Source organism: Mastigoproctus giganteus, chromosome 3, assembly GCF_048544385.1.
Source record: "Mastigoproctus giganteus isolate SK-2022 chromosome 3, ASM4854438v1, whole genome shotgun sequence".
Taxonomy (NCBI): Eukaryota; Metazoa; Arthropoda; class Arachnida; order Uropygi; family Thelyphonidae; genus Mastigoproctus; species Mastigoproctus giganteus.
In genome coordinates, this window is record NC_143577.1 from 74,445,345 (window position 1) to 74,464,355 (window position 19,011).

The window sequence follows — 19,011 nt, forward strand, 5'->3', positions numbered from 1 at the left end:
TATTTTCCAAAGATTGGTTTTAATTTCATAGCTGGGCTGACTAATGTTAGGACGCACCTTACAGGTGCATCCTATCATAAGGTGGTGATTTGATTCTACACGCTTGGACTTACCTCACTGAACCCTTCCAGTTGATGTGGACTTACCTCTTCTTTCATGAATCGGAGAATTGTATTTATTTTATTTTTCTTCCCAGCCTCTTAGGGGTTAGAAATTGTGTCCTCTTGTATTTTATACGAAACGGGACTTTTGCTGGTACCCAGGATTGGGCCTTCTGTGGTATGGATTTGCAGGCACTCACTGGTTTCAGCGCTTCTCCCTGTGGGTGCTGGATTTTTATTATTTTTTATATCTTTATTTTTATTACTATATTGTATTTATTTTATTTTAATACTTTTTTTTTATCCCGCCTTTGAACTCTTGTGCAAATGCCAAATCTTTTGCTGGTACCATTGTTTTACTATATTCTCACCCATTGTTTTATTATATTCTCAGTGGTGCAGGAATGTTGGTACCCATGGGACTTGCATTGCTACCTGTGAGTGCAGGATTTAGTCTGCTATGGATAGTACATGTACATAGTCATGACCTACCTCTTGTGGCGTGGGCAGTAACTAGGAAGGAGCCTTCCTGGTAGTAATGAGGCTAGAAATAAGTAAACGGCACACAGCACAGACATTGTACTACACTCATTTCTGGCCATTTTACAGTTATGTATCACCACAGTGTTCCAAGGCGGAGTTGAACTAATGTTTATGGGCCACCCTGCACAGGACAACACAACACATCACCATTCGAACTCGCAACCTTTATTTCTTAGGTAAGAACGTTGTCCACTGGACCAAGCCAGCAGTAAGAAGTTAACAATTTGGCTTATGCTGGCGACTGACATTGTGTGGAGATCACTGCATTATCTAATGAAAAATAATTAATTACCCTTGGCTATGTGCAGAACCCTAAAAAAAAAAAAAAAAAAAAAAAAAAAAAAACAGAATTTTTGAAAATCTGGAACATGCTTATGGCGCCAAAGATACTGGGTTTGTGAGGTTTTACTATATTTCATTAATTTTTGGAACATTTCTCTTGGTTTTAAGTTTTCTAATATTCCAATTCATGTACAGGCAGTTCTCGCTTTACGAGTTCCCCCCCCCCCCAACAAAATCGAAAATATGAACATTAATTGCAAAAAATGAAGGTGAAGGTTAATCACTCATAAATGCCGCATTTCAAACCACGTGCGTAGCTATACAATACGGTGTATCCCGCTTTACGATATTAATCAGTTCCAGAGACACAATCGTATCGTGAAAATATCGTAATGTGAACCCAATAACATTGTTTTTTGGTAATTCGATTCAAGATCTGGGAAGTTGAAATTTTCGCTGTATAACTAAGCTATTTATCTCTCTAAAATGTCATTTTTAAGGTCGTGAGCGTAACCTTAAGGCCATATAAAAAGTCGTGAGCATGATTTGTAAATTGTATTAGTTACCAATTCAAATCATTAAAATGCACTATCCTTTCATCGTTATCAGTGGTGGGATTCAAATAATTTAACAACCGGTTCGCTGCCCTAATGACCGTTCTAAGCATAAAAAAACTATATACCGAAAGGTAGTTTATTATTTCATGCAGTTAATACTTAAATAAGAACAATAAAAAAGGTCCACAAAACTAGATTATGTTATAAGAAAGAGGTTTAAAATATTAATGAAAAAATATTAAATAATACCTGACAAAAAACAATAAAACTGTTATTGCTTCTTGAGTGGCGTCCTCACTTGCAATTTCGCTTTTATCCGAGCATCATCGGCTGAGTAATTTATCCTTAACCATCTTTTCACTGTAGGAGTAGGATCCCATTCCTTTAGAGGTAGGCCGATTAGACTAATAGTCATTGTGTTTGATATATTAGAAACAGTTAGGCGACTTCTCTTCTCTGAACATATTATGATCATCTTTGAAAAACCCCTTTCCGCTTCTGCTGAGCTTACAGCAATTGTTCTGACAATATTTTTAGCTCTTTGAACACTTTCAGGAATTGCATAATTCTGGAAATTTTTTAAAACGTTTTCCACGAAATCTCGATAATCATTAAAATCAATTTGGTAATTAAAAATGTCAATAAATACGAGTAATTGTTCTTCAGCTGCTTTCCATGAAACTAGTACTTCTTCAATATTCCAGTAATCTGGCTCCAAAAAATTGAGAAATTGTAATTTATTCCTATCTTGAAATTGGCTACGACTTGCTTTTAAATGTTCACAATCCATTAGTCTTTTTTTCAAATTCGTTGCGATGTTTTCTAAAAGTCTTTCCCGAGGAAGCCCGACAAATCGATGATTTTATACAAATTTTATATTTTTGAAGGTTTCTGAAGTAATTAATTCATCATCTTTTTTTTTCTTATGGACCCTTTTCCTTTCTGAGCATTTGAAATGCTTTAATAGATCTTATCACGAGTTTTTCAGCCTTTAGTATGTATATGTTTCTTGCTTGCAGTGCATTTGAAAGAAGAGAAATTTCGTTTAAAATATCAATCATCAATGCCAAATCAGTTATAAAATATATATTTTCAAGACGGGCAGCCATACCTAAGTACTTTTTGATTTGAATAAAAATAGTGATGTAGCGCTGGATAAGCGCGCCACACAGCTAGGGTTGACCTTAAACTACAGTCAGCCCATCTTGGTCCCAAAACTCTACTAATCTTTATAATTAAAATTCCAATTTGTTCGGATATTTTGGAAAGTTCAATTTGGTTCTTATTGGATTGATGAAAAATAGTATATATCTTATCAGTAAATATTTTAAAATGATTTACTTGCTTTATTTTCTTTATCGAATCATCTAAAACAAGATGGAGGCGATGATTTAAACAGTGCTATATTATTATGTTTGGAAACTCTTTTGCTAGTGCTCACTCCAGATTTTCTCTCAAGCATAACGCTGGCACCATCGGAGCAAAATCCTATTAAATTTTTTTCTAGGTGGTTCTTAGTAAGCCCAACATCATTTAAACTTTCCATAACTGAAGAACATTGAGGTATGGAACATGGAGTATATTGAGGTATACTCCTCTTATTATTTTACTAATAACTGAAGAACATATTGTTTCTGCATCTTGTTTTTCCAATTCAACTAGTTCAACGAAAATTGTTGGTGATGTAACTGAATCCTCAACTTTTAAGAAAAATATAATAACTGGTGTTTGCAGGATATCGTTGAAGCTTCGTCAATAATCAAACATATTTTCAGATTATTTCAATAATTTTATTAAATATTTCTTTCTTAATTTCCTTTGCAATGAAATCAACTACTTTCACAGCAGTTTTACGAGAATGTGTTCCTATTCCCATATCTAATCCATTTTTAATTTTCACTTCTAGCTCATCTTCTATGTTTGAAAACGGTTTACATCTTGTCAGCCTGTAAAATGTATTAAATACTCTACAAGTAGCACTTAAATATTTTTCACTTATCGTACTATTACTTTTGTTATTGACTCCTGCTCACATTGTTTTAAGTTCGCTTCGTTATGAGCTTTTGATGAAAAATGTTCTTTCATATTTTTTCCTTAGAGAAGCTTGTTGTACCTCTTTATTTTTCCCTGATGCCATTCTTTTCCATTCTTTTGACACATGAACACTTTTCTCCTTTATAAAGTCATATTTTGCACAATACTCTCAACCTAACTTTTTGTTAAAAATTACCAGTCCGTCATATATTTCTTTAAAATTGTTATATTGTTGCACTGTCCAGCATTCAGGAAGATTATTTTCAATTTTGGAGTTGTTATTGTTTTTTTATTTCAATAATTGATGTGCTGCTTTCTTCAAGTTGGAGTGGTTGTGCTTGTGACTGTTTTGTACCATCCAAGACCAATTCTGATTTTGGTTTCTTATTGAAAAAATCTGTCAAACTCTGTTGCCTTTTCATCCTTTTAAGGGCTACTGCAAAAAAATCTAAAAATGTTTTATTTTAATATATTATAGAGCAGGAGCGGATATGTGTCTATATATTTGAATATTTTTACTGGTTCTGTCCATGTTTGGTCATATCATAAACTTTTATAAACAAAGCACTGAACAAAGCATTGATAAACATCAGTCAGAACATACATTTTCTTCATTTTATCGATACTAAACGAAAATTTCTTGCTGAATTAATAAATGGCATAAGCTATGGAGATTAAAAACCTGTTTGTCACGGGATAAAAACATCTTAATTACCACGTGCACACTGGCATAAGGATTCCAACATGGAAGAACATTCTTCCACGGCTTCCGAAATGGGCGATAGGATAACCCTTTAAATCTATATTTCTCTTAGTTCGTTGTGTCCTAGCTTCCTATTGTTTTTATTGATCGGGGAACACCAACGCCCTCATAACTCGTGTGAATTTAGGGCGTAACACAAAGCTGAAACAAATGAGTGTCACCCCCCTTCCCCCCTGGTTGTTTGGCACTTTTTCTCTCTACGTTATGTTTGTTTACTTAAGTTACAAACGCGAGGGAATAAAAATGTAGTATTTCATCAAAGGTATGATGAGTTTTATAAAATGAATAAATAAATATTACAAGCATAGTTCCGTCTAATTTTTTTCACCTATGGCCGGAATGAACATTACTACGGGCACTTGGAATACGCTGTTGCGTAGATGAACGTTAAAAAAGAGTAAGGAATGTAAATTTGTGATTTCCACATTGGGTGGCTGCCCAGGCGCCCCCCTTAGAGAGAACCCTGATCCCAAGTGCCATTTTAACAACCGGTTCGCCGAACTCAACAAAAAATTAGGTATCGGTTCTGCCGAACTGGCTGAATCCCACCACTGATGGTTATCATATGTTCCGTTATAAGAATCAATTTTAAACGCCTTTGTGATATTTTTCTAAAGCACGTTTCCGGAGGTCACGACCATAAAACAATAAAAACAATTTGCACTTTCCCGTTTATTGGGCTTTTCTGTTAGTGCAAGCAATTATAAACGTGGTATTAAACTCGATCTTCTTGCATTTGCGAAAATACCGATAGCTGAAATTGTGTGGTTTTTACGTTATTATGATGAAATGTGTTTCCCCTTAACTGAAATCTTCAATCGTATAAAAAACAAATAAATTTTCAGAATCTTCTCTTCATTCCTTTTTTTTAAAGCTTCGTAAACTTGTTACTCCACGCGAATCGTGTTAGTTGCAATTTGTGTGTGCCGTTAAAAAATGCTTATGCATGCAATCGTGAAATTTATAATTAAAAGAGAAGATTATCTTGGAAACAAACGACTCTTGAAACATTTCTGAAGAAGACAACTCCTTGTACAACAAACCAACGAGTGCGCATTTAGTCGATGATGATGATGATGAAGAACAAACATTCTTTAACGTTTGTAAATCATAAAGAATTTCTCTATTATTATAATTTGCTTGATTTTACAGGCTACGTTTTCATATCTTTCGATAAATCAATCATTGTTTAAACAAAAACTAATTAGCTAACTAATTTCATTGTTGAGAACGTAACCCCTATTTTTAACCTTATGTCTATGGAATATAAATTTCCGCTTTACGAGTGTGCGCTAGGATCGAATTAACTAAAGTCGAGAACTACCTGTACATTAATTATTTATACACTTGTCATTCTGAATTCTTTTTCAACCTTTCTATATGAGCTCCTATATTGCCATTGGTCACTGTGTGTGTGTGTGTTCATTCCACTTTTTTTAAAATTCTGCCCCCATTTTTAATTACATTTGTATCTTTTAAGATCTCTCCAAATCCATTCCAAAGGTCTTAGTCTTCTGTCACTTTCTGCTTTCAATGTTTTTTTCTCTAGTTCATATAATGTACTCACTTGTTTTATTGCTTACTTTTAATTTTACTTCATTGCCGTCTTTTATTTTATCCATATAAAAATAAATAAATCCTCTGTACAATATATTGCTTATTTGTATTTAAGTTTTCCAGTCTTATCCTGATTTTACTGATTACTGGATTGCGGTGTGAATTAATATCTGCACCAGTCAGGGTCTTTGCCTGTATGATGCAGTTTCTGAAAGTTTATTTCTTAAATATAATCATTTTGATTTTTTACTGTATTCCCACAATACACGTGCTGTATTTCCTTCAATCATCTTGGTACAAATAAATTCTAGTATACAACTTAGTATACCAGCAGTTTGTTCCTTCTAAATCTAATTCAAGTTTTTATAACACTCATTTTTCCATTTAAACATGTATTAAACAATTTTTAAACAGTAACTTACATTAAAATTACAAGTATCATTTGAAATGAAATTCTCCCATACCAGACACTGAAGTTCAGTAGCAATTGAAATTCATTAACACAAATTAGATAAATGCTTTTATAAACGAGGGGTGATCATTTAAATTCACTCATGGACCGGTACAAAATTTTGTTTACCGCACAAACTGTCGGCACCTCCGTAGCCAGGTGGGAAGGAGCAGCAGTGCGTAGCACATGCTTCTTGATTAGACTGGGGTTTGAGCCTGTCACCACCAAATACGAAGGATGCGGAAAGGTCAGGGAATGATCACCGCATATTCCTGGAGCAATATGGCCTTAGTTACTAATGCTCCTAAAAAAACAAACAGCAACAACAACTGCACAAACTTTACATAACTGATACTGGAGGCGCTCTCCCTGATCTCTACCGAGCACTGTGAGTGTGTGCATGCCACTACTTGTCAAACTAGTGTTGCACGAATTTTTTTTGGCCCCATGTCACTGACGATCATTTTGAAGCAAGTATTATATCAGACATACAGATTGAACAGAGATGTGTGATTCATTGTGTCAGACGGGGCTTAAATGCACCGGAAACAGTTAAAGAGATGAATGAAATGTATGGTATTGTGTATCCTGGTAAGATGGCCATATTGCGGTGTGAAGTCGTTACTCCATAAAGACAATGCCAGGTCCCATGTGGCTAATGTTGTGCAGGCAGTGATCACTGCCAAAGTTCTGCTACATCCCCCTTATTAATTGAACTTAGCCCCCATATTATTTCTTCCTGTTTCCATATCTGAAGAAAGCTCTCAAAGGCAAGCGTTTTGCATCTGACACGTTGCTCGCAGAGCCATAACGGAAGCACTTAGCAGTCTTTCGAAAAACTGCTTGCAATAAGCATTTAACAGTTTTAAAACATTTCAGATACAGAAAAAACTTGTATCACAAATGGTGTAAGACAGTACTTCCAAAACAGTGTATTTAGGTGTGGCCATACCAAAAAAAATTAATGTCAAGTCCAAGTCGTAAAGTATATTTTAAGTGTTAAAGCACTATTTTAATAAACCAAAATTTCATGTAATAAAAAAAAAAAAAAAGATTTAAATGTAGCTGAGTGGGCAAGCATGAGGGTACAGAAGTATATGCACGAGAGCAACCATGGTTCAAACCCATGTTACTACTAAAAACGTTTGTTCTTATATTCTCTCTATCTTGTTAGCATTAGCATTAGTAGAGGCATATGATGCAAGAAAGCAAGCTTATGCAGCATCAGCCAAAAAAAAAAAAAAACCTTCCACTTCACCCCTCCGTTCGTTCGAAATACCTGTCCAGCTGAGTCTTAAATTTATTTAGGCTATCAACTTCCACAGCAAGGGATGGAAGTCTGTTCCACCAACCAACTACCCGCTGGCTAAAGGCAAATTTCCGCACATCTATCTTACATCTGTATTTCCTCAATTTGAATTTATGCACTCTCAGGTGATTATTCTGAGCAAGAGGCAGAATCCCATCAGCATTGAGCATGCTCAAACCATTCAAGGCTTTATACACCTCTATCAGATCATCTCGCCGGTGCCTAGTCTCCAGAGACTGTAATTTGCAAAACTTAAGCCTTTCTTCGTAAGAGCAACCCTTTGTTCCATTCAGTAATCTTGTTGCCCTTCTCTGTACTCGTTCCAGCAGCTCTACATCCTTCTTGAAATGAGGCCTCCAGACCTGTATACAGTACTCAAGGTGTGGCCCGGGAATAATCACCTCCTTATCCCTGCTAGAAAAATTCCTGTATATCATTGATAAGACACCATGCACTGCTCGGAGAACTTCATATCTGCTTGCACAATCACCCCCAGGTCCTTTTCATTCTCTACTACTATCAGTGTAGTACCACAGAGTTGATACGTTGCTCTGGGGTTGCTGTTTCCCATATGTAGTTTTACATTTGTCAATGTTAAACTTCATTTGCCACCTCTCAGCCCATCTGCTCAACCTTTCCAGATCCTGTTGCAGCAGCGTCAGTAGTGTCCTTGAAAACCCTATCAACCTTCGTATCATCTGCAAACTTGGACATTAAGCTTGATATACCATCATCAATATCATTTATAAATACAGAAAACAATAATGGACCCAATACTGAACCCTGAGGGACTCCACTAATAACATTAGTCCACGATGAGCAGTGTCCATTGATTACCACTCTGTCTTCTCCCCCTCAACCACCCCTTTATCTATAGCAGCAATTTGCCTCCAATGCCACACTGCTCCAATTTGTGCAGCAGTCTTCCATGTGCAACAGTATAAGAAGCCTTTCTAAGATCCAAGTATATAATATCAAAGTTATTCCCTGCATCCAGTTCTTTTGTGACTGCATCATAGTATCCAGCCAAATTGGTCAGGCAAAGACTTCCCCTTAACAAAATCATGCTGTGTCCAAGCTATAACTGAAGTCTTGTCTAGATCATCCGGCAGTGCTTCTTTAACCAGTGCCTCCAATAATTTTTCTGGAACAGAAGTTAAACTCACAGGTCTATAATTACTTGTGTCAGCCTTTGATCCTCCTTTGTGAATTGGGGTCACATATGCACATCTCCAGTCTATGGGTACCTCTCCTGAGTCCAAGGAAGCTCTCATAATTATGGCTAAGGGTTTGCTTACTTCCTTTGCTGCCTCCTTTAATATAACTGGATGGATCCCATCCACCCCAGGTGTCTTTCTTGTGTTTATCTTCAACAATTTCTCCTCCACTTTACTCTCAGTTATTACAAGATTATGTAGCTTACTGCCAAAGTTGAATACACTGCTGGCATTCCCCTCGCTGATTAACTCCTCATGTATGAATGTCGATGCAAAATATTCATTTAGTTTGTTAGCTACCTGAGCAGGATCATCAACAGTTGACCAATCGATATCACATGGGCCAACCTGATTCATCCCCTTCCTTCTAGAGTTTACATAAGTAAAGAACTCTTTGCTGTTTTTCTTTGCATCCCTTGCCAAAGATTTCTCGTAATCTGCCTTTGCCTGCCTAACCTCCTTCGTAACTTGGTTATAGATTAACTTATATCTATCATAGGCTTCTGTGTCATGTGTTAATTTATATGTATCCCATGCATTTTTCTTCTCTGCCATATCTCATTAGTTTATCTGACATCCATTTAGGCCTAAACCTTGAGCAAACTTCCACAACAAAGGATGGACGTCTGTTCCACCAACCAACCACCCGCTGGCTAAAGGCAAACTGCCGCACATCTATCTTCATCTGTCTTTTCTCAATTTGAATTTATGCACTCTCAAGTGATTATTCGGAGCAAGAGGAAGAATTCCATCAGCATTGAGCATGCTCAAACCATTCAAGGCTTTATAGACCTCAATCAGATCACCTCACAGGTGCCTAGACTCCAGACACTGTAATTTGCAAAATTTGTTTAAGCCTTTTTTCGTAACAGCAACCCTTTGTTCCATTCACTAATCTTGTTGCCCTTCTCTGTACTCGTTCCAACAGCTCTCCATCCTTCTTAAAATGAGGCCTCCAGACCTATATACAGTACTCAACGCGTGGCCTGACCATTGCCTTATACAAGGGAATAATCACTTCCTTATCCCTGCTAGAAAAAGTCTTGTATATCATTGACAAGACACCATGAGCTACTCTTGCAGACAGTCTGCACTGCTCAGAAAACTTCATATCTGCCTGCACAATTACCCCTAGGTCCTTTCCTTTCTCTACCACTGTCAGTGTGGTACCACAGAGTTGATATGTTACTCTGGGATTACTGCTTTCCATATGTAGTACTTTACATTTGTCAATGTTAAACTTCATTTGCCACCTCTCAACCCATCTGCTCAACTTTTCTAGATCCTGTTGCAGCAGTATACTCTCATTAGTGTCATTAAGAACCCTGCCAACCTTCGTATCGTCTGGAAACGTGGACATTAAACTTGATATACCAATATCAATATCATTTATAAATACAGAAAACAACAATGGACCCAATACTGAACCCTGAGAGACCCCACTAATAACATTAGTCCACGATGAGCAGTGTCCATTGATTACCACTCTTTGTCTTCTTCCACTCAACCATCCCTTTATCCATAGCAGCAATTTGCCTCCAATGCCACACTGCTCCACTTTGTGCAGCAGTCTTCCATGTGCAACAGTTTCAAAAGCCTTTCTAAGATCCAAATATATGATTGTGAACATCTCTGATCTTTTATGGTTTATGCAGCATAAACAGAAAATTTAACTAAACGACCAGCATAGTTGAGTAGTTAAATGCTAAAGTACAGAAGTACACGTGCTTGAGTAATCATGGTTCAAGCCCAAGTGACTATTATCATTAAGATGGCATCACAGAATACACTATGGAGTTGCCATTGTTTGGATGGGGTTGCCGTACACAATAAATTTTTTTTTTTTTTTTTGGTAGTTGTTGGCACATTGGCTTCTGTGGCCATAATGCACCTCCCAAGGTTTTTGCAGTACTTTGATCCAAGCCAGAGGCGGGATTCGAACCCGCGATCTTTGGGTTGCTAGGCAGGTACTTTACCCACCCGGCTAACCCTGTAGGCACACAATAAATAAAATGTACCCTGATGTTCTCGTGTTCTCTCTCTCTATCATGTGTAAACTCCTGTCCCATGTGATTCATCCTGAAGTATAAACAGAAAATTTATTTATTTTAATAGTTAATATATCTAGATGTCTCAACTTAGTGCAGGGATTTTATTTATATATCATGTTTAAACTTTTTTTCTGATGATGAAGGGCAACACCCACAGTGTGTCTAGCCCATTTATATATTCATTTCAAACTGTTTCTCTATGAGGTGAATTACATTATAGTATTTGTAATTCTCTCAGTATATAACTAATTTTTACATTTTCTGTAGTACCTTAATGCAGACCTGATACAAATGCATCTTTCATTTGTAGACCTTATTTGTCTTCGAGGAAACGAGAAATTGTTTCTGACTATGCTGTTCCCATTGCAGTTCTAGTTATGAGTTTCATTGCCTCTTTCATCTTCATAGCGGTGCCAAGTAAGATATTTATTCAGTAATATTAAAGCTCATTAAACATTTTATAGGTTCTTTGAACAGAAATATGTTTAGGGATAATATGCATGTATATGTACTATATTGTCCAAAGTATCTGGACGCCTCTGAGATTTTGGAAAAATGAACCATACTTTGTCATCCATGTGTTAGGAATGTGTTCATATCGGAAGCAAGTGGATCAATGAATTGCAGTAGATGGGTCGAAGCATTCAGATTAACAACTTTCTTTGACATGTTAGCAGTCAATCCGTTCTTGCTCTTGCAGCAAAACTGCAACGTCCTAAATCAACGGTGGCTGATGTAATCACAAATTGGAAATGCTATGGTGCTACAACAGGTGGTAAATGCTTGGGTAACGTTGGAAAGCTGTTATAGAGTGAAGAATAACAATATATGGTTTTCTGATTGGTGGCTGTCTTTGTGTCTGGCAGATGCCTGAGAACATTTTATAGATATATATATGAGATATAGATCTGATATATATATGAGAACATATATATATCAGATTGTGTTATCTAAGGTGTGAAGTTTAGCAAAAGTGCTGCAACCTATGGTTGTTTCCTGTGGTTTTGTTATGAAATGTTAGTCAATAATTCTGGAATACATACTTGGCAGATACTTGGGTGCTGTGCCACCTATCCTTTCTGCAAAATATATTTTCCTGTTTCCACAATGATAGCCATTGACGATAGCTACTTACTGTGGGACCAATGCTTTTTTGCTATCTTGTCTGATGCACAAGTGTAGTCAGAATGCTGGATTTGTGCTTAATCTCCTCACACTCTTTGCATCAAACCACACAGAGTCATCTCCTTTGGCATATTGTGTCCTGCTAGAGTGCTTCATAAACATGCTGCAAACAGCACATGTTATAAGCCCTGATTCATAAGAAAGATGAAACTTTGGCTCTCTGAGCCAAAACATTCCTACTACTTTGAGCTCTTTGCTTTGCTGCTGTAGTCTGAGGCATGATTTTGGATTAAATTTAAATTAAAAATACCACACTAATTTATGATACATTACAATAATTACACTTTTACAAGATTATGTGAAAGTAATATACTCTGCTATGAAATTATGTTATGTATTATATATAACTGGGATACAGTTATGTTATAAAGCCACATTAATTATATCCCTACAGAACTACATAAAACAATATTAAGTAATGTTTATGGGGAGGGTGGGGTCAAAAATGATTTGCATTCACCCAGAAGTAGTAATGATAGAAAAATTTAATTTTTTTGTTTGATTCCTTAATCTCTACAGCAACCACAAAAATCTTGGTTTTGATCTGACAATTCATTTTTTTTTTTTTTTTTTGTAACACACTGAACAAAGTGAGGTGTCACAATGAATAAACTGGAATACAGATCAGTGATTCGGTTCCTCTTTCTGCAAGGGAAACACCCAAGATAATCCATGAGAAAATGGTCATTGTTTATTGAGAAGACTGCCCAGGTTACAGTGTTGTTGCACACTGGAATAAACAATTCAAAGTGGAAGAACCTCAGGGAATGAAGAAATCCCAGGATGCCCAGCAGCTCAGATGTGGGTGTTGCAAAACTTGAGGCATTAATCCTGGAAGGTTGCCAGATCATCAAAGAATTAGCTGCAGAGCTCAAAATTAAGTAAGGTCTGTGGAGATCATTGTCCATCAACAGTTGCATATGAATAAAGTATCTCTGCTAGATGGGTTCTCAGACTTCTGACCTTCTTCCAGAAGAAGGAAAGGGCACAATGTGCACATGAAATGTTGTTCATGCCAGGAAAAGCAAGAGGTTTTTCACAGCTAGTCACCATGGATGAAACTTGAATCCATCGCTATGATCCTGAAACTAAACAAATGAATCACCACTTACCAAAAAGGCAATGGTGCAACCAAGTGCTGGCAGGGTGATGCTATTAGTTTTTATTGAGATCAACGTGGTGTTTTACTAACGGTTTACCTTCAAAAGGGTTGTACTGTGATGGCAAAGTATTATTCCAACCTCCTCATAAAGCTATGTGCTGCTTTAAAAGAAAAAAGACAAACTGGGAAAGCTGTCAAATGCTCTGTCTGCACCATAATGCCCGTGTATTCCTTGCATGCTGCTGTGAGATGTGCCTGTGAATGTGGGTTTGAAATGTTACCACCTCCTGCTTATTCCCCAACCTTGAGCCCTCAAATTTCTTTCTCTTTCCTGCCCTGAAATCCTTTCTTTGTGGAAAATACTTGGCTGCTGATGACAAGTTGATTTCTGCAGCCAAGTTGTGGTTTAAAGGACAATCAGAGGACTTCTACAAAAGTGGCTGCAGAAATGCGTTGAGAGGTGGCAAAAATGTGTTATTTTGACTGATGACTATGTTGAAAAAGTGTAATACATGTTGTTTGTTTCAACCTTCTATCACAACTACTTTTGAGTGAATACAAATATTTTTTACCATATATATATATATATATATCTTTCTTATATTAATACACTGAACAATGGCAGCAGAATTCTTTCCTGCTTTAACTCTCATTTTTGAGTAATTTCCATGGTAAAGTAAGAAATAATTTTGCCTAATTTATCAGATAAATGAAATAATAATAGCTGCACTATTAATTTGAATCAAACAGATAACAAACACCAATAATTTTTAAGTAATAAAATAAGCATACTTAGCATATTTTAAAATTAGCTTCCACTCACTATCTAGTGTAGGGGGGCTACCGCTGAAGAAGGCAGGAGCCTTCGAAAGCTACGGTCGGTTTTATCGCTCTTAACCCGGTATTTTAATGTATTTTATTTGGTGTATATATATGTTTTATGTATTTTGTCCTTTTTACTTGTAGAGTTTTTAGTTGTGGATGTGTAGAAGTGGACACATGGTTTTTCTGAAATTCCAGTTTCCGTGTCTTATTTTGGTGCGTGGTTGGTGAGAAACATTTAAAATCACAATATGAATTTACCCAACCCCAGAGGCCTGTTTGAAGAACTGTAATATGTACATACTAACTAAACTAGTTGACATTTCTGTTCACTGACATTTGTGGGTGGGGGTTAAAATTTAAAACAGTAAAAAGATAAGCAATCAATAACAAAAAACACGGCACACAAATTGCAAGTAACACAATATGCGCAAGTGGGAACGGAGTAACGAGTTACAAAGCTTTAAAAATAGGAATGAAGAGAAGATTCTGAAAATTATTTTTTTTATATGATTGAAGATTCCATGGAAGTGTAAACACATTTTACCATAATAACCCACAGAATTCCAGCTGTCGGTATTATCGCAAATTCAATAAGATCGAGTTTACTATCCGTTTATGATAGATTGCACTAACAGAAAAGCCAATAAACAGGTGACTGCTAATTGCTTTTATTGTTTTATGGTTGTGACCTCCAGAAATCCGACGGAACTACGTGGTATGGTCGGAGAGAATCGCAGGGTAATCTCCAGTGCTGCGGTCTCCTGCCCCGATTAAACGGCATTTTGTCCGAATTAAGCGAAGTAGACCCTGGCTATTTTCTCAATTATGTTCTGGTTTTTAAGATTTGGCCCAAATAACTTGAATCTACTGTATTTAGACTCTAAAGCATTTAGAGCATAAGCCTCAAGCTATGGGAGAGTCTCAACTATGTATAAATATAGTGCAAGTTCATCAGAAATACATATCTATATCTGAAAAAATCAGAATTTTAGTAAAACGGCATTGTTTTCAGTTATATCTCATATTGTGAATACCTTCACAAAGAGTTGCCATGGTATTGCACTACTTTGAGTAAGTAACACTTCACGTAAGCAGAAGACGAATGTTATTTATTCTCAGATGGATACCACAACCCAGACGTCACCATTTCAGGGCTATTTTGTATTTGTGTGGGATAATAACTCGACTATCCAGTTGTCCCTATTAGACTTGGAAAAGCAAAAAGATAGAGAGAAAGTAATAGTAGGAGTGAAAGAGGAAAAGAAACGGTGTAGAAGAATGAAAGGGACAGTAACTCCTTCAACTCACACCACTCAAAAACTCCTCAAATAGGCAACGCTTCCTCAGTGGATGTTACCTATTCTTGGAAACTCGTGCATCATCAGGCTTCCCCTGGTGCCGTTTCAGGGCTATTTTGCATTTGTGTGGGATAATGGGGTACAAGTAAGCACATGGGTTGTGTTAGGGTAGCTAAGAAAAAGAACAGGTGCATGTATACTTGCGTGTAAACCAATGCTAGGAGTTTGGTAAATAAATTTGATGAATTTGAGGTATTGCTCAAAACATCAAAGGCGGATATTGTTGGGATATCAGAAACGTGGTGTTACACAGATATAAGTAATGCAGAACTGGAATTTGGGGAGTACAACGTCTACAGAAAGGATAGACAGGATAGGAAGGGAGGAGGGGGCCGACCGGGCTAGCCGAGTGGGTAAAGCACCTACCCGGCAACCCAAAGGTCGCGGGTTCGATTCCCGCCTCGGGCTTGGATCAAAGTACTGCAAAAACCTTGGGAGGTGCAATATGGCCACAGAAGCCGATGCGCCAACAACTACCAAATCAAAAAAAAAAAAAAAAAAAAAAAGGGAGGAGAGGTTATGCTATTAGTTAAGAAACACATAAAATCCAAGGAAGTGAAGCCAGTCGACATCGCTGGACAGTGCAGTGTCGAGTCAGTTTGGTGTGACATAAGCATTGGGAGATCAAAATTGAGAGTAGGAGTGTGCTATAGGCCTAATGACTCTGATGAGTATGATAAGAAACTGTACAGGGAAATAGAGTGGGCCAGTAAATCAGAGAGTCTTATAATGGGAGATTTTAACTTCTCAGATATTCACTGGAATTTGTGGGCTGGTTACTCACACACTAGCAGGGCTTTTGTGGATTTATTGGATGATTGTTTTCTACATCAGCATGTTCGGGAGGCAACAAGAGGGAGTTATACTCTTGATTTGATTATCAGCAGTGATTCTTCATGCATTAAGAATCTGCAGATACAGGAACCACTAGGTGGCAGTGATCACAGTGTGCTGAAGTGGGATTTACTCAAGGAGGTAACTACCATCAGGGGTAAAGGGCAGGGTTATTGCTTTCGTAAAGGTGACTACGGTGGTCTGAGACAGTATTTAAATTCTATACAGTGGGGCCAACTGATGATGTTACCAACAGCAAACTCAAAATGGGAAGCATTCAAAGAATTTATCTTCGAAGCAACTAGGCTTTACATACCAACTAAGAAATATTGTTCAAGGTTCAGGCCTAAATGGATGTCAGATGAACTAATGAGACATATGGCAGAGAAGAAAAATGCATGGGATACATATAAATTAACATGTGACACAGAAGCCTATGATAGATATAAGTTGATCTGTAACTAAGTTACAAAGGAGGTTAGGCAGGCAAAGGCAGATTACAAGAAATCTTTGGCAAGGGATGCAAAGAAAAACAGCAAGGAGTTCTTTACTTATATAAACTCTAGAAAGAAGGGGATGAATCAGATTGGTCCACTTGATATCGATGGTTCAACTGTTCATGATCCTGCTCGGGTAGCTAACAAACTAAATCAATGTTTTGCATCGACATTCACACATGAGGAGTTATTCAGGAAGGAGAATGCCATAGATGAAGTAAACACTGGCAGTGTGCTAGATGATCTTGTAATAATTGAGAGTAAAGTGGAGGAGAAATTGTTGAAGATAAATACAAGAAAGGCACCTGGGGTGGATGGGATCTATCCAGTTATATTAAAGGAGGCAGCAAAGGAAGTAAGCAATCCATTAGCCATAATTATGAGAGCTTCCTTGGGCTCAGGGGAGATACCCACAGACTGGAGATGTGCAAATGTAACCCCAATTCACGAATGAGGATCAAAGGCTGACACAAGTAATTATAGACCTGTGAGTTTAACTTCTGTTACAGGAAAATTAATTGAAGCACTGGTTAAAGAAGCACTGCAGGATCATCTTGACAAGAATTTAGTAATAGCTCAGACACAGCATGGTTTTGTTAAGGGAAGGTCTTGCCTGACCAATTTGATTGGATACTATGATGTAGTCACAAAAGAATTGGATGCAGGGAACAACTTTGATATTATATATTTGGATCTTAGAAAGGCTTTTGATACTGTTGCACATGGAAGACTGCTGCACAAATTGGAGCAGTGTGGCATTGGAGGCAAATTGCTGCTATGGATAAAGGGATGATTGAGTGGCAGAGGACAGAGAGTGATAATTAATGGACACTGCTCATCGTGGACTAATGTTATTGGTGGAGTCCCTCAGGGTTCAGTGTTGGGTCCATTGTTGTTTTCAGTATTTATAAATAATATTGATGATGGTATATCAATATTAAGGATGCTATGCTGCTGCTGCAACAGGATCTGGAAAGGTTGAGCAGATGGGCTGAGAGGTGGCAAATGAAGTTTAACATTGACAAATGTAAAGTACTACATATGGGAAACAGCAACCCCAGAGCAACGTATCAACTCTGTGGTACTACACTGACAGTTGTAGAGAATGAATAGGACCTGGGGGTAATTGTGCAGGCAGATATGAAGTTCTCTGAGCAGTGCAGACGGGGTGCAAGAGTAGCTCATTGTGTCTTATCAATGATATACAGGAATTTTTCTAGCCAGGATAGGGAGGTGATTATTCCCTTGTATAAGGCAATGGTCAGGCTGCACCTTGAGTACTGTATACAAGTCTGGAGGCCTCATTTCAAGAAGGATGTAGAGCTGCTGGAACGAGTACAGAGAAGGGCAACAAGGTTAGTGAACAGAACGAAGGGTTGCTCTTACGAAGAAAGGCTTAAGTTTTGCAAATTACAGTATTCTGGAGACTAGGCACCGGCGAGGCGATCTGATAGAGGTTTACAAAGCCTTGAATGGTTTGAGCATGCTCAATGCTGATGGGATTCTGCCTCTTGCTCAGAATAATCACCTGAGAGGGCATAAATTCAAATTGGGGAAAGACGGATGTAGGGTAGATGTGCGGAAATTTGCCTTTAGCCAGTGGGTAGTTGGTTGGTGGAACAGACTTCCATCCCTTGTTGTGGAAGTTGATAGCCGAAATAAATTTAATGCTCAGCTGGACAGGTATTTCGAACGAACGGAGGGGTGAAGTGGAAGGGGTGTTTTTTTTTTTTTTTTTTTTTTTGGCTGATGCTGCATAAGATTGCTTTCTTGCATCATATGCCTCTACTAATGCTAATGCTAGTGCATCTGCCCAAGCTTCGAAGACATGGGCATGCAAAAGCATCATTGATCTCCTCAGAGTCCTAAACTTAACCTCATGGCACACCTTTGGGATGAACTGGAACATTGATTTCAGGTCAGGCCAAAACACTCACAGTCAACAGCAAAATTCACTGATGTGTTGAAGTAGGAATATACAAAAATACTGCCTTCTTATTATCAGAAATTGGTTCAGGGTTTAGTGGCATGGACAGAATGTGTAATAAAACCAAAGGTGGGCTGACAGATTATTAAATATTGTATCGATAAAAGGTTCTTTGAAACATGAGTGTTTGCAAGAACTTTTGCATCTTTCTTGGAATTGCTTTTACGTTACTGTATTTGTCAGCTTATAAGATGCACTTTTTTCCTTATAAATATCTTAAAACTGCATCTTAGAAGCCGAAAGTGGTAATACTGCACATGCACAAAACCAAGAAGTCGGCAAGTGACAAAATGTAGTTAACAGATAGTTTAAATCACAATTACGGCCAATACACTTTTCAATAAAAGGCACATCTTGA

At 37.4% G+C, this 19,011-nt stretch overlaps 1 protein-coding gene across 1 annotated transcript in view; it reads left to right on the top strand.

Annotated features, from left to right (window-relative positions):
* LOC150088085 (solute carrier family 4 member 11-like) overlaps positions 1-19,011 on the top strand; it is a 158,077-nt gene that overhangs the window by 98,138 nt on the left and 40,928 nt on the right. Inside the window, exon 10 of the mRNA XM_090370013.1 lies at positions 11,176-11,282. Coding sequence (XP_090226139.1) covers positions 11,176-11,282 — 107 coding nt within the window. The remainder of the gene's footprint in view (positions 1-11,175; positions 11,283-19,011) is intronic.